Source organism: Helobdella robusta (genome assembly GCF_000326865.2).
Source record: "Helobdella robusta unplaced genomic scaffold HELROscaffold_37, whole genome shotgun sequence".
NCBI classification, from domain to species: domain Eukaryota; kingdom Metazoa; phylum Annelida; class Clitellata; order Rhynchobdellida; family Glossiphoniidae; genus Helobdella; species Helobdella robusta.
Window position 1 is genome coordinate 818,294 of NW_008704785.1, and position 20,676 is coordinate 838,969.

The following is a 20,676-nucleotide window of genomic DNA, read 5'->3' on the forward strand; positions in this document are numbered from 1 at the left end:
ATATATATATATATATATATATATATATATATATATATATATATATATATATATAAATTACTAAACAGCTGAAGTCATGTCTTCCAGAGCTAATCAATCATTAAAAGATCAGGTTATCATCATCATCATCACCACCGTCGCCATCATCATCATAACTTTCGTTATTGTTATTATTATTATTTTCATTATTATTATTATTATTATTATTATTATTATTACGTCATAATTCAGTTGGATGAATTGAATCAGAGGATATCATTGGATAAGAAAGCGCTGGAAATTGATGAGAAGGAGATGGAAATTTGTGAGGTTGTATCAAATTTGAAAGACGGATGGAGGGATGGAAGAATGGATGGATGGTTGGATGGATGGATGAATGAATGAATAAAAAAGTGCGAATGAGTTAATATATCATTACTCTTTTTTTCTTAAGGAAAAGATAAAAGAATTAAAAGAAGATTTAAACGATTTGGTGGAGCAGAGAAAAAGCATAGATAAAGAAACCAAGAAATTGAAGCAACAAGTTACCAAAGATAGATCATCTGTGAGAAAATAATATGTACTCATTATCGTTATTCTATTATACCTACCTTTATTAAGGAATCAATTGATTGGTTGCCTGGTCGGTTGGCTGTCTGACTGGCTGGCTGGCTGATTGATCAATTGATTGATTGATTGATTGATCAATTGATTGGTTGATTGATCAATTGATTGATTGAGGGATCAATTGATTGATTGATTTTATAAATGATTGAATAAACGATCTATTGATCGATCGATCGATCGATCGATTGATTGGTTGATTGATTGAATGATTGATTGATTGATTGATTGATTGATTGATTGATTGATTGATTGATTGATTGATTGATTGATTGATTGATTGATTGATTGATTGATTGATTGATTGATTGATTGATTGATTGATTGATTGATTGATTGATTGATTGATTGATTGATTGATTGGTTTTATGAATGAATGAATGATTGAGTAAGTGATGATTGGTTGGTTGGTTGGTTGGTTGATCGATTGATTGATATTTAATTTTTAAACTTTCTCCTCGTCCAATCAGCTTTCAAGTATGGAGAAGAGATTAAAAGAAGCTTTTGACAAATTTGAAAAGGTGATTATTATTATTATCATAATTGTTATTATTTATTATTATTATTATTATTAATTATAAGGTATCCAGTGAAGAGAGGAAGAAATTAGATGAGGTGGAGGAATTAAACCTGAAACTGGCACAACATTCGTCGAATGCACAATTCAAATCCGATCAACTGGACAATGTTATTCCTACATTCTATCTATTCATCTTGTTTAATTATTATTCTCTCATCTTATCATTCATCCAATAGTTTGTTCAATCGTTCATCAGTTTGTTATTCGTTCGTTCGTTCGTTCGTTCATTCGTTCGTTCGTTCATTCATTCATTTATTCACTCAAGATGAAACGTGAATTGGAAGAAAGCCAAAAAAGGTAATTTTGTTATTATTATTATTATTTTTAATTGCTGAGTGAATGAAGAAATAAAGGATAAATAAACGAACCCACGAATGGATGAAGGAATGAGTGAGTGAATGGATGAATGAATGAATGAATAAATAATTAAATGGATGTATGCATAGATATGAGTTAATAAATGTGAAAACTAATTAACCAACAAATGAATAGATGAACAAATGACTGAATGAATAAATAAATGAATGAGTGAATGAATGAAATATGAAAAAACTTTCCCCAAAGATTAAAAGAATACTCTAGCGATTCAACATTGTCGACGGTTGAGCAGAGCTCATTGAAAGATGAATTCAAACAGCTGTGTACTGATTTAAAAGTTGGTCCTGTTGTTTCGGAAGAAGCTCGACACAAATTTTGCAATACGATACGATACAATACGATACGATACATTACGATGCATTACGATACGATGCATTACGATACGATAATTATTGTTCACTTATTCCTATTACTTAGTAGAGGCAGTGGAAACAGCATCGGCAGTATTGTTAATGTTTTTATCAGCTTGAATACTCCTATCCAGCTTATTACTACTATATTATCTTAATGTTACGATCACGTGTTTCATACTCCTTTATATTCATGGCTCTATTATTTAGTCTCATTATTTTTATTTCATTTTATTTGTTTAATTTTTTTTCATTTGTTATCTTTCACAGGCAACGGAGAATGTTTTAAACAATTTGGAAGTTTTCAAAAGAGCCAAGAACGAGAAAAGATTTAAACTAAAATCTGACCCTAAGAGCAAAGAGGGTGGGGTCGTCTATCATTTAAGGAATTTCATCAGCCAATCAGAAGTAGGTTTTTGAATGTTCAAATTTCATCAGCTATTGGAGGGTGAGTTGTGAAATTTCATTAGCCAATCATAAGTTAATTTGCAACTTTTTATTAGCCAATCAGAAATAAATTTTAATGGTCAATCAATTAATCAATTAAGTAAGTCGGTAATTAATTAGTTAATACTTTATAATTAATTAATTAATTTTTTATTAAATTAACAAATGTAATTATATTTTAATTGTTTTTTTTTTGCATTCTCCAGCGTTCCAGCCTGCATGATAGTTTGAAGGAAAGGTTTAGGCTGATGAAAAGCGAACTGGCATCTGTCTTGGATACTAACATACAAACTAAAAGTAAAATGATATTGATAATGATATTATTAGTCGTAAAGTAGTAGTAGTAGTAGCAGTAGTAGTTGTAGTAGTAGTAGTAGTAGTAGTAATAGTAGTAGTAGTACTAGTAGTAGTAGCAGTGGTAATAGTATTTTAACAATTCATTCAGCTAGCTAATCATATTCAATCAACTGATCATTCTACCAACCAACCACAAACCAGCTTTGGTCTCAGAACTGATAACAAAGACAGCAAAATTGAATGAAGAAAACAAAGAACTGATAGAGAGATGCACCGCAGAATCGAAAATGAGTGACGCACTCAGTTCATTTTACAAAGATCTCCAAACGAAATACAATAAGTTTGTTTGCCTTCATATTTCTTTGCCTTTATATTTTTCATTCGTTTATTTATTGGTACAGTTTGTTATTTATTCATTCATTCGTTCATTCAATTATTTATTCATTCATATGTCTATCTATTCATCCATTCATTCTTTCAATTAATTGTCACTGAAATTAGATTGATATCAAGCAGACCACCGGAGAGTGAAGCTAATAATGGTGCCAACACTACAAGGTTCCAACAAATTTCTGCGTATAAGTTAGTAGCATTTATTTAATCTCGTTTGCTTATTTTTAGTTTATGTTTGTATTGTTATTATTGTTTTTGTATAGTGATTATTTTTATTATTGTTGTTGTTGTCGCTATTCTTTCATTAGAAATCAGTTGGAAGAGCTTAAGAAAGAGATGAGAATGTTAAATGACGTCCAACAAACTGAGGTTAGTTGGATTGCCGGCTGGCTGGTTAGTTGGCTGGTTAGTTTGTCGGTTGATTGTTTGATTGGTTAGTTGGATGGTTATTTGATTGGTTGGTTGGCTGGTTGGTTGATTTTTTAATGAAATTTCGTTAATTACTTATCAATTTACTTTGATCTTCGCCCTCAGATGACCAAAATCGATCAGAAATGTAACGACCATTATGTTAGTCAATGCTTCTTAAATAATCGACCAATTATGCTTAATTATTGATAATCAATTACAATATTGTTTTATTTTATTATCTGTCATTGTTATACTACATAATACAATACGAGACGAAACGATTCAGTGCTTACGATACCCCAAAGTACCTTTAATATTATCCAATCATCCAGATACTATCATCGAAGCTGGAGAGAGAGGCCATTAGCTATAAAACAGAAGCTGACGAGCTGAGATACAAGTTTGGATATATTTAATTGTGTGTCGATGTGTGCGTGTGTATATATGTGTGTGTGCGCGTATGTATGTACGCGTGTGTATGAGTATGTGAGTGTGTGTGAAAATGATGACGATGAGACGACAATGAATATTTTTTATTCAGAATGGCGTTTTTAGCAAAAAGGGTTGAGCAGATCGAGGAGGACATGACTGGTTGGAGCCGTTTTTAAATTTATTATTATTATTTTCATTTTTTTATAATTTATCTGCCAAATTATTTCTTCTTGCATAATTTATAAAACTAATGAACTCTTGAGCAGAAAGCAAGTCGGAAGTTTCGATGGGCAGGTTTGTAATCTTTTTCCAAAAATAAATTTTAATTTTAGTGAGTGAGAAATTGTAGAATCTTAAAATTTATATTAATAACAAAATTATAGCCTGATAAATGTTTATAATTTAACTTTTTGATCGAAATGCAGTGAAGCTCTGGACAGAAGCAGAAGGCCTCCGGGACCTGCCCAGTTTCCACCGCATCCGTTTCCTCTGCCCCCTCCTCTCCCTCCTCATCTTCTCATGGAATTTGCCCGTCTACAGCGCGAGAGGCAAGAATCCGGTTCAAGGTTCGATCCGGGTCAGGTGAGGTCAGATCAGGGTCAAGGTTACGAGGCTGGCCTGAGAAGAGATCCTAATCAGAGTAGTAGATCTTCTCTCAATGACGGCGCGGCTGCTCCTCACGACAAACTGGATTCTGGGGACAGCGGAGGAAAAGTTTTTGTGCCGAAGTCTGGTTCTCAACCGGGTCTTCAACACGGTTATACTTCGCCACCCATGTCGCTACTGCAACAGAATAGACTCAATCAACAGTCCCCCTATCAACCGTATCCTGTACAACAACAGCAGCAGCAGCAGCAATTTCAACAGCAGCAGCAGCAGTTGAAGCAGCAGCCACCAACACAGCAACAACTGCATCAGTTAGCTGCATCTGAGAACAGGCATACTCCAGCACAACATCTCAACAACCAGCCACCTCCAACGATCAACAACAATCCTCCATACGTAAGAACTTCTCAAACAAACCTCAAGCTGGCAAATGCAGATCCCGGTGTTGTTATGACACCCCCACCAGCATCTCAACGGGGTATGTTGGGGCCTTCCTCTGGCCCACTCAACTCATCTACCCCGGCTAAAAATGGTTCCGGTAACGCATCGTTCTCTAGTTCGTTTAGGGAAAATTATCCCTAAAAAATATTGTGTTTGCTTGTTTGTGTGTGTTTGATTGTGTGTATGTAGAATGTTAGTGTTAATTTGATGTAGGATATTTATTTAACGTGTACATTACGGTTGATTACACTGTCGGCATTAAAAAAAAAGAAAAAAATTGATGGGATTAGGAATTTTCGTCAACGAATATTATTACCTTACTTCACTCAAATTAATTGCTCTATATTATATTTCATTAATTCCTACGTAATTTCCCCTTCATCTTTCCTTGTCAAACAGATAGTAAGATGCTTAAACACTTATGGTCCTTGAGCAGTATGGACAACAACAACAACACATGTTTAGACGGCATTTTCCCCGAGATCGGGGGTTGCCGTTTGGCTACCTATGATGAAACCGAAATACCCCTCGACGACGTCCACATCTGTCACTCGCCTCAGTATCACGCAACCCCGCTTTCACCCTGTCCTTCTCCACCTGCTCTCTCCATTCCAATCGCGGACGACCCCTTCCTACCACTCCTTCAACCTCGAACTCCAACGCTCGCCTAATCCCGACCCTTTCATCCCTTCCCAACACATGTCCATACCACCGCAATCTCGATCTCCTTATAAATGTCACAATGTTCTCATTCAGTCCCATCATTGACATCAGCTCTGTACTACTCCTCCTATCCTTTACTTTAACCCCACACATCATCCTCACCATAGCTCTTTCAGCCCTCTGCAGTACACTTTCCTCCTCTCTCCTCAACACCCAAGTTTCACCACCATATACCATCGCTGCTCTCACACATGCTTTATATACCCTCCCTTTCATCTTCACTGACCATTTCTTCCCACACAATACCCCACCCAGTTCCCTAAATTTCATCCATCCCACACGAACTCTAGCCGTAACTGCGCTCAAACATCCTCCATCCGCATTCAGCTTATCTGCTTGAGCAGTATGGAATGAATTTAAATTTCATTTACGTAAATTATAATATATATATATATATATATATATATATTATAATTTATAAAATCGATAGAAATTTACTATGACAAATTGAAAGATTTGAATACAAGTTGGAATTTATTACTTATTGTCAAAAATTCGGTCTTCTACCAGCATTATATATCATTATATATTTCATTTTATTTATATATATATGTATATATAAATATATATATATAGTTAAAATGGTAACCATCAACCTTAAAGATTGTTTAAAGTATTAAATTATAATATATAATAGAGAACATTGTTGAATTACGATGATGATGAAACATTGTGGAATATTTTGTTATTCAACTGATTTTTATTATAATCCGACACACTGCTTTTCGGTTTTGTGGTCATTTTTGTAAATTCAATATTGTCTAAGTTTCTTTCTCTTTCTCTCTGTCTTTCTCTCTCACTCTCTTTCTCTGTCTTTCTCACTCTCTCTTTCCGGGAATTGTCTCATATTGATGGTGAAATAGTTATCTATGAAAGAAAGGTGTATCTAATGTACCATTTTCAGTTTTCATACACAATTTATATCATGATATTAAAATACGAAAAGAAATTAATAAATAAATATATTATTAATATAACTAAGAAATGAACGAGACAAGGCAAATTCATTTATCTGAGTGTTATAGCCTAATATTCTAAGGTACATATATATAGAATATAACATGTTAAAATAAATATACGTGTATACATATATATATATAAATAGATTAATGATAAAAATTATGTTAAAATATGTTATAATTTTTAACATATATATATAGAATATGTACTTTATATATGTATATGTCTAAGTTAGTATCTATATTATGGATTAGACTTAACAACTGTTATATTGTGGAATGTTATATTTTCTTTGGACAATGTTTACAATCGAAAGGGTTGTGCAATCTTGAAGTTTACTGTATATAATAATCAAATCAAACGTATCTAATGTAAATTTAGACAAAATAAAAATGGCGTCATATTCGAATGATGTTGTTGAATCGTCTAACCTAAAAGCAGATGCTTCTTGTTTTGAAAGTAGGTCTCAATTTTTCACTGATACGTCGTTATTGTCGTCGATAAATGAGGAAATGTCATATCAGACAGCTGTTGATTCGAAATCAAGTGAAGAAAAAACGAACTCAAATTTGCAGAAATCGTCTGAAAAATCATCAAAAGGTTTTCAAGGTAAAGGTTATTATAACAGGAACTCTCACAACAATCGTCACCGGCTTAACAACACTAATGTTATGGTAAAAGGTGCCCCCACTAAAAACAGGGATGGTGTTAGGTGGGGTCATCAGGATAACGGTATCTTCAAAGAAAATGGTGGTTTGACAGCAAACATCAAAAAGCAAAATGGCCGATTTCCTCCTCGATTCAACAACGCAAATGCAGTAAACAGAAATATATATTCAGCAGATTCAAACTCTAGGCCTAGCAATTCTACTAATTGGAGGTCAAAACCTGATTTAGAATCTGTCCCCAGAGATGAAGATAACTTGAATGTAATTGATCAAGATCGTTTTGATGTTGCTGATATAAAAATTGTTACTTCAAATAATAATGCCAATGATAACAGCGATGGTACTTTTAACAAAAGCTCAAGTTCTGCCGCTAACAAAGGTACAACTAATTGGAAAAATTATCCAACCAAACGAGAGTATATAAATGGAAATGTTAGAAATTACAGAATTAATTCTCATTTCAATAGCCAACAATCTAGTAATCAAAACAACAAGATCATTGATAAAAGTATTAATGCTTATAATAACAATAATTATATAAAAGATGAAAATACTTTAAATTCCAATTCTCGTAAGTCTGATTTGACAGCAGTTGATGTTGCTAACTTAACAAACGATGTAGCCACTAACTTACATGCGAATCAAAAAGAGAATAGTTTGTTTGGGGCAAGACCGAAACAATACAAAGGTAGTAAATATAACAAAAACATGAGCATGGCTAACAGCAACAACTTGATTAGTAACAATTACAACAACAAAACCAATAGTGGCATTAAAAGAGACAACATTAACATCAAAAACGATGATAATAGTATTAACTTTCCGTTTAGAAAAGTTATTGACAATGAAAATTGGGATGAACTTGGTGGGGATTTTAACAAAGTTGATGATAACAATCTTTCTAGAAGTAATAAAAAAATTGTTGATGAAGATGATGATGAAGATGATGATTTAAAATCTTTACCCAGAGATAAATCTTTAAACATAATCAAAAGGCCAAATGATGAAAGCCAAAGAGGTGTATTTTTTTATTAAATTTTATCTTTAGTTGGTTACAACTTACTCTTGAATAACTATTTAAGTTTGAATTTTTTTTTTGTCATCATAAATTGAACTGAAATTTGTCAAATTTTCAAACTGACTGAATGAACATATCAGTAAAACATCATCAATCATTAATTCATCAAAAAACTAAGCCTTAAAACAACCAGACCCCACCTATCTAACAACCCACACAGGCTTACTAGAACAGCAACTAACAAACGCCACGTACGAATGCATGGTCTGCTGTTCTGCAATAAGAAAGGACGTTGCCATATGGCACTGCTCAACATGCTTCCACATCTACCATCTCTACTGTATCAAGAAATGGGCAAATACGTCATGCAGTAGCAATAGTATTCAAGAAAGTAGTAGTAGTAGTGACAACGGCAGAGAGTCTGCCAGAGGGAAAAATGAGAATGATGGCAAGGCCTGGAGATGCCCGGCTTGCCAGAATTTAAATTTGGTCCTTCCTGATAAGAATTATTGTTTCTGTGGTTAGTGGTGTGGCTCACTTTGTGTGTGTATGTGTGTGTGTGTGTGCGTCAGTGTGTGTGTGTGTTAATGTGTGTGTGTGCGTGCGGCGGGGATTTTATTTTTTGTTGTGGCTTTTTGTGATTTCAAGAGAGCGATATTGGATTTTAAATTTCAGGGAAAATGATTGACCCACCGTATTCTGGCTATTTCACACCTCACACCTGTGGAGATATGTGTGGTAAGAAGAGGAATGCCATCTGCAAACATCCGTGTAATGTTCCATGTCATCCAGGTTTCAATTCGTCTTCTTTTGAAATCGTTCATTCATAAGTTACCTGTTCAGTTAATTATTTATATTTACACTCGACTGTCCATTCATTGTTTAATAATTCGTTCATCCTCTCATTCACTAGGCCCATGTCCTCCGTGCACTGCGATGGTTAACGTTGCATGTGATTGTGGCAAGATGAAAGTTAATGTCAAATGTTCTACCGCTCAAAATATCAAGTTTGTTTGTCTGTCTGTCCAACTGTCTGTCTCTGTTTGAATGTCTCTTGTCAATATCAATTTATCAATAAACATTACTTTTCTTCTAATTATTGTCTTTGATATCATGATCATTGCTATTATTATCACAAGCAGATGTCAAGATGCGTGCAATCGAGTGCTCAATTGTGGACAGCATCATTGCGGCCAATCGTGTCACAAGCCCCCTTGCCATTCGTGTCAGGTCAAGGTCGAAAGGTCGTGCCACTGCGGGCAGCTTAACAAACAAGTTCTGTGTGGAAGTTCTGAATATTTTATCAGGTGTAGTTTTTGTCTTAATTTAAAATCAAAATATATTGCGTCACAATTAGTAATAATAATTATTAATTATAATAAATAATATTTATTAATTTATTATAGTTGTAATCATCCTGTTTCTATTTTTAGCTCGTACAGTTGTGGCCAACAATGCAACAAGCTATTGGACTGTGGTAACCATAAGTGTCTGTCAATTTGCCACGATGGGCCCTGCGACACCTGCAAACTCGTCCCTACTTTAGTAACACACTGCCCTTGTGGAAAAACCCAACTTGGAGATATTAAATGTGAAAGTGGGGATTTACAGGGTAAAAGGTCACAGAGAAAGATTAAAAATAAGGAAAATGACGATGATGACGGTGCTAATGATAATGATGATAATAGTAATAACAACAGTTTGAGAACATCTTGCTTGGATCGTGTACCTTGCTGTTGGAAGAAGTGCAACAAGGAGCTGGAGTGTGGCGAGCTAGGTGAGGACGACGATGTGATGATGATTGTGATGATGGTGCTCGTTATGATGTTGTAATGATGGTGATGGTAGTTTGATGATGCTGATGATGAATGTAAGGATTGTAACTAACAAAATTTATCATGATAACTGATTGAAACGTGCAGGCAGTTTCCACAAGTGCAAGAACACTTGCCACACTGGTCCATGCCCCGACTGCCCTGAAAGTATGTCCGTAGTGTGTCGATGTCAGGCCTCTAGCAAGCTTCTAACCTGTAAGGAGTTTGTCTTGTTGAAACGTCGTTCGTTGCCGGTCAAGTGCGACAATCGTTGCGGCAGTAAGATGTCTTGTGGCAGGCATAGATGCTGTCAGAACTGCTGTGTTGATCGTGAGCATGTCTGCAACGTTATCTGTGCACGTTAGTATCTTTCTGAATTTCATTTCAGTGATGTATTTGGAGTATTTGCTGGAGAATGTAGTTTTAAAATAGTTAAAATAATTCATCTACTTTAAAAACTACGCAGACAAACTTACCTGTGGCCTGCATAAATGTGAGGAAGTGTGCCACAAAGGCAGATGTCCGACGTGCTGGAGAGCAAGTTTTGAGGAGTTGACATGCGAATGTGGTTCAGAGGTCATCTACCCTCCTGTTCCCTGTGGCACTGCGCCCCCAATCTGTGTGAAGCCGTGCGCACGAGTTCATCCCTGCACCCACCCCGTACAGCACAAGTGTCACAGTGAACCGTCGTGCCCTCCTTGCGCTATTCTCACGCAAAAGTTGTGCATGTGTGGACGGGAGACTCGCGCAAATGTGCCCTGCTTCCTGCAGGATGTGTCCTGTGGCCGGCCCTGTGGCAAGCCCCTGCCCTGTCTAGTGCATAACTGTGCACAGCTCTGTCACAAGGTCTCCCTACTGTTGTTGCTGTTGGTTGTCATTGCTGCTGTTGAGTATCTTGTAATTGTTCAGTGGTGTTTATAAAAATTATTTAGATCAATTTAAATTCATCTTCAGCAGATTATTCAGTAATAATATAAGTTGTTATAATCTATATTACACGTTCCAAAAGTTATCTAGTACTTTAATTTTGCTACAACAGGCGCCTTGTCTGGATGGTGGAAAAATTAAATGCACCCAACCCTGCCCAGCTCCAAGGACGGCGTGTGGTCATCCCTGCATGGCCCCCTGTCATGTTGGACAGCCCTGCCCGCCCACCAAGTGCAAGGCTCAGGTTGTGATGAGATGTGAATGTGGGAGGAGAGAGGAGAAGATGATTTGCCTTACAGGTTTCTTTTCGGTTATATTATGTTATGCTATGTGTGTGTGTGAGTTGATTAGTTTGCTTGATGATTCAACCTCTAGAATATAATCTTTTTATGGATTTCTCTTTCTATATTTATGGTAATAAATTTGAGAAATGTTAATTTTTTTCTTACATTTTTCATTATTTCAGCATAGACCCGATTTCTAATAATCAATCTTATCTTTTATTTGCTATCTTTATCTTTTAACTATAATAATATTTTTAAGACCAAATTCCCAAACCCAAAAATCCAGACCAAAAACTCGAGACGAAAGACGATTACACGAGGGCCGCTGCCAACATCGTGGCCTCCCAATTATGGAACTCCCAATCCATTGACCTCGCCGTACTTAAGGATGTCAAAAATAAGAACAGGTTTGTCGCTAGTTCGTGTGTGCGTGTGCGTGTGTGTAGAGGTTTGTATGCATATTTATTTTTTACAATTGTATTATTGATTGTATATCAGATTGCCTTGCGACGATACGTGCGGTATTCAGAGACGAAACAAAGCACTGGCCGATGCCTTGAATATCGAAAATGCAAACATAACGAATCAACTTCCCGGTTTGACGTTTAGTGAATTTCTTCGAGATTTCTCTAGACAGAATTTGAAATTTGTCTCTGAAGTTGAAGATGTCTTTATCAAAATTATCAAAGAGGCTGAAAAGGTTAATTTGAAATTTAATTGTTTACTTGATTTGAATTAATATCTCAGTTTCTATTTTTCTGTAAGTTTGATGATAAAAGTGTAATAGTATGTAGGTAAAATGGAAGTTAAATATTTACAAATATATTACATTCCCAATAAAATTATCAGACAAAATTTATTTCTCAATATGAAACATGATATCCAAACACACACACGCACGCACGCACACGCGTATTCACGCTCACACAGTCAAAAGTTGGTCGAAAGATGCATTCCTTCAAAGTTATGCCATCAAACAAGAGGCGATTGATACACGAACTTGCAGAGTGCTACAGTATTGAGTCTGAAAGTATTGACGAAGAACCACACAGAAGCGTCATAGTCACTGCCACGAAGTCAGTAGCCTGTCTTTTAAATTAACTTTTAAATTATTATTAATGTCCTTATGTTTACTATGTGACAAAATAATCAAGATGTCATCAAAAAGCATAACCAAAATTTTAACCAAATACAGGAATGTCAGTCATCTACTAGCTAAGTCCTTAACGAGTTTGACAAAGCAAGGAACCCTTCCCAGGCCACCTCCCATTCCCATTCCTGCTAATTACGACGAAGACAAGTTGAAGTAAGTTGGGTTAATTTTGCCGTCAGGATTTTCTCATTATAATTTTTTGCTATTCCACCACATGTCTGCTCTTTGGATTGTGTAATTGGATAGAACTCAACCTGATTTGATATTTGTAGTTTGGCGTTTATGATTTAGCATAACCTGCCAGCAAAACTAGCATCATCATACTACTACCGCGATATATTCTATCCGATTTTAACTTCTAATCATGATATTGTTCAAGTATTCAATGACTTGAATAATTTTCAAAAATTTGGTCTACATAGATCCCTGGCTCAAGCATCTAAACAAGCCTCCGGTACAAAAACGAATGATGGTGATGACGAAGACGGAGAATGGAGAACAATTGGTAGCAGGCACAAAAAGACCGAACCTGTCATAGATTATTTTGATTTTTCGTCGTGATTTCTTTGATTTTGAAAAAATTAAAGACCTTTGTTTATTTTATTTGATTTTTTGGGTAAAGTTATTTATTCATAGTTAAATTTTTAGTTCCGTCACTTAAATTTTAGTAAGTAATGAATTTGAAGAAAGTTATTATAAATAAGTTGTAAAATAATGAGTCGTTTTTCATATTTTATTCTTTAAAACACAAAATATGTAATACAGAATTCGTATTTGTAGCAAGTAGATTTACACACACACACATACATACATACGTATATATATATAAGTATATATATAAACATATATGTTGATACATACGTATAGATATATATGTATATACATATACCAATGTGTACACTAAAAGTATACACCATCTTCATAACCACGGCTAACCCTTAGAAACTTAATCACTGATTAAATCTATACAGAAATTAATAAAAATTCATCACTTATCTCAATTGTCAATTAATTGGTTGATTAATTATATGATTAAATTTAAAAATTAATGTTTGTCCAATCACAAATTATGCAGCTAACAAAAAATTTGTTTTGGTTATAGTCGAACATATACTTACACATTTGGTACAACTGGGTATATATATATATATATATATATATATTTTTATGACCAACCGATATATATATATATATGTGCTGATAAAGGTCCGTAATTAATGGAGTAATGTAAATTACTACATATATACATCCGAATATATATGCTAATATTAGATAATTGATCAAGTATTAATATAGAAATAATAATAAAAAAAACAAGTAATGCAAAGTTAATTTAGAAAATTTCAATTTATTTATCCAGCGACCGTATTCAACTGTACGCAAGTGTAGTAATAATGAACATTAGTGTGCAAGTGCAAATTGAAACATTTGATTTGATCGCTGTAAAACTGGTGTAATGTGAATTTCATAATTTCAACTGGTAATTCTATTATTTATCAAACGTCTAAATAGTATTAGTAATTATGATAATAATAATATAATAAAAATAATAATTCACTACAGCACAAACAAATAGCTAACTTGTTACATAATAATGTAATGTTTTTGCATAACTAGCTCATATATACACACAAATAAATGTAGGTACCTTTCTCGATGAAAATTACTTCTTTTCAAATTCACAATTTTTAACATCTTTGGTAAGAGATCTTCTTAATTATGATTAAGTTATATTAATTTCTTCTGGAAAAACATACATGAGACATTTTTCCCGTAATTAATATACATGATTTTAATCAAATATACATAGCACAGTCTTTTTTCCTCAAACCTTATCTTCTGCATTACTAAAAACATTTGGTTAATTTAATAAGCATTACAAAATCATTAAATAGAAAAATTGACATTACTTAATGAAAATCTTTGTCATAAAAAAATCCTAAGCTAGGATTGAGAATGAGTTTTGTGTTAATAATAAATAAAAAAAGTTAAATTAGTTAAAAATACGTATAATGAATGTAATTTTTAAAACTGATCATTGATAGCCCCACCCTACGAAGCACCTGCCAACTTGCTCTGTTGGGGTCCAACTTTTTTATGTGGCACTGATTCTGGTGTTGGAATGGCTTCACCCGTCTCTAATAATAGTGGGGGTTTCGATCCTGGAATCATCTTTCCACCTGAACCGCCTGTTTTCGCTTTGGCCATGTTATAGTCACCGGAATCGAAGTACTTAGTCTAAATATTGTTGTTTTTCATGATTACGTATATGTTAGATTGGGGTACAGGTAAAATCTTACAAATAAATTCAATATTTATTACTTAAGAATATACAGAAACAACATACCCCTTTAGACAATCTCTTTTGTAGTAACTGTGATGAGCCTGCATTTTGTAATGACGGATACCTTGATTTCAATTTGGCCTCTTCCGCTTTTTCTTGTTCCTTTCTCTTCTAAAAAAAAGTTAGTTAAGACATTTTTTAATTTTTACAACCAAATCTTAAAAATTTAAACATATACAAACATAAATAGCTAAATAGCATACCCTTTCTATTTCGGCAGCTTCTTCCGGTGACGGTTCCGGGGCGTCTTCTTCATCTTCGTTATTTTCGGTTTCCTCCGGATTAATCTTGGATTCAGACTCGGTGCTTTCGGACATTTTTTAAAAATATAAATTTATTAACTCCACAAAAATCAACTTCAATTAATCACAAATATATTACGATAATTTTTATCGCGTAAGTATAAAAAAATTAAGTACGAATCATTTAGAGAAAAAAATTGAAGAAACTTGTACAAAATGTCTGAGCAAAAACTTTAAATAACCAAAGACTTTTTAATTAATCGTTAATACTCAAAATAGTATAGTAAAGTAAAAGTATCTATAGAATGGTTAATCTGTAGACTAGAAGTAAATGATCCTAAATGTGATTATATATATATATATATATATATATATATATATTATTACTAAAAAGTTATTACGATTATTATTATAATATTGTATTATTGTACTATAATTTTAATAAAAAAAGTTTTGCTTTCATATCTAATCAGACAGAAAGCCTTTTAAGTGTGTAAACTTTGAATAATGCTCGACCGAGCCTATCTCAATTTCATGTTAATAAGTTAGTACACACCACACACACACTCACTCGCACACTCACAAACACACGCGCACACAAACACACGCACACACAAACACAAACATAGAGTGCTTGCTTACTTACTAACTCGTTAATGACTTAAAAATTACTTTTTATTAACTTACGACAAAGGAAAACCTTTTTTCATATGAAACTAGTATACTACTACTAATACTACTACTACTACTACTGCTGCTGCTGCTACTACGACTACTAATACTACTACTAATACTACTACTACTACTACCGATAGTTATTTTATGTTAACTGGTGACTTTTATATTTATTATTTTGGACAAGAGAACCAAAAATTTTTTCAATCCGTTTGCTTCTTTATAACAATTTTTTTTCATTTCATTTTCATTTTTTCAAATGTTCATGGAATGTTTCAATTAAATATTTAAGAGAAAAAAAGAACATTCACATCACTATTTTTATTTATGACGTAACTAAATGCGTAAAAGCAGATGATTTTTTCAACGCCATTTCATTATACGCTTCCGTTTTATTGTGGCGGAAAAAGTTTATTATTATTATTATTATTATTACAATGCCTATTATTATTGTTATTATTACTATTATTGTTGTTGTTGTTGTAATTGTTGTCAATTTCCGAATCATCACCATCATTGTTATTGTTATTATTACTATTGTTGATGTCGTTACCATTGTTGTCATTTGCGTCATCGCTGACGTAATTATTATTATTTTTGTTGCTGTTGTTGTTGTTTTTTGTGTTGCTATCAAATAGAAAAATTTTATTTAGCAGCGGTGAGGCGGGTGTCAAAAAGACCAAGTTAGGACTGGCCGATCTACTATGCCAATCATACTTATTATTATTGTTGTTGTTGTTGTTGTTGTTGTTGTTGTCGTCGTTGTAAATGTTATTATTGTTTTTCGAAGACGATGATGCTGGCGATGGTGATGTAGAAACCTTTGAAATTTTCCGCTCGATATCAAGTTTATTAATATTAACGTTGTTATTATTATTCCTATTGATGTTGAAGCTTTTATTATTATTATTATTATTATTATTACTGCAGTCATTAATATCATTAGTGGATAAGTTATTACTCATATTTTCGTTAGACGACGACGACTGCAAACTTTTATTCACTGCTAAAGTAGTCGCGCTAGTAACGTTTGATGTCGCCGAAGAAAGTGGCGATAGTTGTTGTTGTGGGGACTGCCATTTAGGGTTTATGCAGGTGCTAAAAGAAAGTTTCACCGGAGTTGTAGTTGTTGGAGTTCTTTTGACCATACTATTTCTCGCCGAATTTGGCGAAGTTTTGAAGTTTATAAGAGACCTCAAAGAAATATTTAGGGTCGCTGGTTTCAAAGCTGTATTAATGATTATTATCATTATTGTTGTTGTTATTATTATTATTATTATTATTATTACAAAAAAGAATTAATAACAGTAAAAATATTTTTTTTGTTTAATTTTATTATTTAACATTTATTTGTTTCATTATTTACCTTCTGTTGGCGATAATAAATTAGAAGTTGCTGACGTTGTCGATGACGTAATTATGGCTGTTGTAGTTGCTGCTGCTGCTGCTGCAGGCTTTACTGGGGTGGTCGGTCTAGGAATGGATAAAGATTTTCCTAAAAATTTAAAAATATAGTTTATTTTCAATAATTAACATAATTTATTTAAAAAATTTTGAGCTATTATATTTTTAAATGAGCATTAACAAACAAACAAACAAACAAACAAACATACATGCATACATACATACATACATACATACATACATACATACATACAACAATGTTGGTAATAGACCATAATTTTTACAATATTCTATAAATTCTACCGAATGTTTGGCGTTAATATGTTTGTAGTTCGTTTTTTCGATTTTTCTCACTAAAGATTTTTGGTGAACGTTTAGTTTATTAAAATTCAAAATAAACTTATTTTTCGAATTCATGCTGCAAATAAGGCCATATTTCGATTCCGAATGAATCAACGTCAGTGCTCCTTGTTGTATATATAGGGAAATATTGACTTTGTCAAGATTAACTTTGACGTTGTAAAAACTAACTTTGGTGTTGTAAAATTGAACTTTGATGCGAATTAGGTGTCAACCTAACCCTAATTCAAAAATAAGTTTATTTTGAATTTTAATAAACTAAACGTCACTAAAAAACTTTAGTGAGAAAAATCGAAAAAACGAACTACAAACATATTAACGCCAAACATTCGGTAGAATTTATAGAATATTGTAAACATACAACAATACAAACAAACCAACAAACAAATAAATGAACAGAACAATACCTCTTTCAAACAAACTCGTAGAGTATGCTGCGGAATATTTTAAAAATTTTTAATAAATGAATATTAATAAATATTAATTAATTAATTAATAATAATATAATTTTTATCTTATAATATCAAGAAAATATCTTTTTAAAAATTATTAAAAAAACTGAATAAAATAGAGCAACGTACAACTACAGAAAGGGAGTAGTTCTTGTAGAGCGTTCCGATCCAACCCTGTTAAAGATAAAAGATTTAAGATTTAATTTAAAGATTTAAAGACGTTAGATTTAATTTGATTTAACGTTTAAGATGCCTGACACTGCACACACACACACACACACACACACACACACACACACACACACACACACACACAAACACACACACAATCTATACTTATCCATTTTTGTCATCATCATTATCTTTTTCTTAATTCTCTTCATTATAAAACTTGGCTACTCGTTTGCCTCTCTCACTAAAACTGCTGCTTGGACTGCTACTACTACTACTACTACAACAACAACAACAACTACTACTACTACTACTACTACTATAAAAACGCCCTAAAATGTGTTAGCAGTCATGATGTTGATGATGATAAAAATGCCTATGTGAATGTGCGCGCGTGATTTGTTTAGTTATATTTTCAACAGTACGGCAATAACGAATGGCTCTGGTGATCCGAACAGTGAATGAAAATAATGATTGATGAAGATGATGAAAAAAGACGATGATAATAACAATGATGACCCAGACGTTGACTGGGATGATGACTGGGATGATGACGCCAGTGATGATAATGAGGCCATTGTTAACGAGAAAGTTATTCTCGAAATAATGACAAAATGGACGATGATGACGACGACGACGATGTGGATGCTGTGAGTTATGATAGCAGTTGTTCGGGATGGCAGATGATTTATTAAGGAGAGATATTCTAAATTGAAAAAATTTGCAAATTTCTACACAGGAAGCCATCCTACCTTTAGGATTTTAAACGCATTTTAAATTAAAATTTTTTTCATTTCTTCATAAAAAAAAAATTAATTTTAATTTTTTACATAAATAAATTAAATAGACGCTAAAAAATTTGTAAAATTTAATGCCAATCAGAAAAGGAGGAGGTAGGTCAAACAAAGGTCACAAGTTTGCTGACCCCTTATCAAAATTAAAAGTCTAAATTATACATACAATAAAGTTTTCACCGAACACAGCAAAGAAAATGTAATTATAAGTGGCATTTGCAATTGAAATTATTGTCATAATTATCATCATAAATATAATTTTTGTTAATATTTTCACCGTCGTCATAATAATATTTGTACTCATCTGAATCACCGTCCTCATCATCATCTTCATCACATGGATTTGAATAAAAAAATCTTAAGTCAAACATAATATAAATACTAATGAACCAACCGACTGACCAACCTTTAAATGAACTGTACACTTGTGCCTCATTTCTTCGTGGCTCGTGCTGCTGCTGCTGCCGCTGATTGTGATAACGCCCGGTGACCCGTACGAAAGCACCTCCTTGACCTCTTGAACCCATTTTCGGCCGCACAGCCTCAACTGGCAAGACCCTTCTTCTTCGTTTAGGCAGTTTGGCCCTGGCTTGGGTGTGGGAATAAAAAAGGGCGAAATTGCTGACGATCACAGGAACGGGTAGTGCGATAGTTAAAACTCCAGTTAGGGCACAGACTGATCCCACCAACATGCCGAGGTAGGTTTTGGGGGTCATATCCCCGTACCCCACTGTTGTCATGGTGACGATGGCCCACCATAGGCCCACTGGTATGGAGGTGAAATCGTTTTGTTTGTTGGGCTGCGTGCGTTCGGCGTAAAAGACCAGAGATGCGAAGACGACGATGAAGAGGACGAGGAAGAAGACAAGGAGGCTGAGTTCGTGAGCACTGGCTTTGAACGTGTGAATCAGGATTTTCAAACCTGGTGAGTGTCTGTTTGTTCGTTCGTTTGTCTGTTTGTTTGTTTGTTCGTTCGTTCGTCTGTCTGTATGTTTGTTTGTTTTATCGTTAATATTTGTGCAAAATGGTTAGCGTTTTTAGAACTCTCATATAATTATCAACCTTTTCAAAATCATCATTCAAACACAACTTATATCACCAGCATTCATCATTGTCTATTAACCTACCAGAAATTAACCAACAATTTAAAATTAACCAATCACATTCGCCCTCTCTAGTTAACCAATTACATTTGGCTGACCAATTTTAAGTTTAACCAATCACAATCACTCTTTCAACTGACCTAGTCAACTTAAATAGCCTCATAACTCTAATAATGCTGAAAACTTCGAGTGTCCAGTTTTTACTGCCCAGGTGCATGGTGACGAGGTCAGCGTAAAAAGATAGGGTGGCAATAAGGTCAATGACATTTACTGGGGTCATCATAAAGGTCATTCGCCGCCTAGCTACCAAGAATCTGCATTAATTTATTTATTGAATTATTATATATTAAAATTTATTTAATAATTAATTTTGTTATTTTATTATATTTTTCTTCCTTTTCTAATTACTTTAATATGAATATTTAATTTAAGGCGTAATTGTAATTAGTAAATGTTAACAACAATAATCAGTCATAATTCGTAACTCAACCATAATCCATGATTCAGTCATAATCCATAATTCAATCCTAATTCATGATTCGTAATCAAATCATAATTCATAATTAAATCATAATAATTAATAATTATTATTACAAACCTGACTATAAATTCAAAAGTGAACCAAACATTGCAGACGCAGTCGACA

The 20,676-nt window shown here is 33.5% G+C and overlaps 5 protein-coding genes across 5 annotated transcripts in view; 2 read left to right on the forward strand and 3 right to left on the reverse strand.

Annotated features, from left to right (window-relative positions):
• Window positions 1-7,292: 7,292 nt before the first annotated feature.
• Window positions 7,293-8,324, forward strand: HELRODRAFT_83593 (hypothetical protein; the record flags this gene model as incomplete). The annotated part of the gene is made up of 2 exons (XM_009023669.1): window positions 7,293-7,860; window positions 7,978-8,324. The coding sequence occupies 2 exons, from the start codon at window positions 7,293-7,295 to the stop codon at window positions 8,322-8,324; spliced, it is 915 nt and encodes a 304-aa protein (XP_009021917.1).
• A 193-nt stretch (window positions 8,325-8,517) lies between these two features.
• On the forward strand, window positions 8,518-12,433 carry HELRODRAFT_83646 (hypothetical protein; the record flags this gene model as incomplete). The annotated part of the gene is made up of 13 exons (XM_009023675.1): window positions 8,518-8,669; window positions 8,736-8,827; window positions 8,983-9,099; window positions 9,221-9,314; window positions 9,450-9,614; window positions 9,741-9,926; window positions 10,008-10,084; window positions 10,230-10,481; window positions 10,588-10,967; window positions 11,161-11,358; window positions 11,633-11,754; window positions 11,831-12,032; window positions 12,263-12,433. Coding segments are annotated over 13 exons (2,208 nt in total), but the record flags the coding sequence as incomplete, so codon positions are not given.
• A 2,104-nt stretch (window positions 12,434-14,537) lies between these two features.
• On the reverse strand, window positions 14,538-14,925 carry HELRODRAFT_83561 (hypothetical protein; the record flags this gene model as incomplete). The annotated part of the gene is made up of 2 exons (XM_009023665.1): window positions 14,538-14,723; window positions 14,833-14,925. Coding segments are annotated over 2 exons (279 nt in total), but the record flags the coding sequence as incomplete, so codon positions are not given.
• A 4,205-nt stretch (window positions 14,926-19,130) lies between these two features.
• On the reverse strand, window positions 19,131-19,703 carry HELRODRAFT_83622 (hypothetical protein; the record flags this gene model as incomplete). Its single annotated transcript, XM_009023672.1, has 1 exon — window positions 19,131-19,703. A coding segment is annotated over one exon (573 nt), but the record flags the coding sequence as incomplete, so codon positions are not given.
• Window positions 19,686-20,676, reverse strand: part of HELRODRAFT_83440 (hypothetical protein) — a gene marked incomplete at both ends in the record, with an annotated part of 3,019 nt that continues 2,028 nt past the window's right edge. Inside the window, 2 exons of the mRNA XM_009023658.1 lie at window positions 19,686-19,860; window positions 20,171-20,344. Of these exons, the coding sequence (XP_009021906.1) occupies window positions 19,686-19,860; window positions 20,171-20,344 (349 nt within the window). The remainder of the gene's footprint in view (window positions 19,861-20,170; window positions 20,345-20,676) is intronic.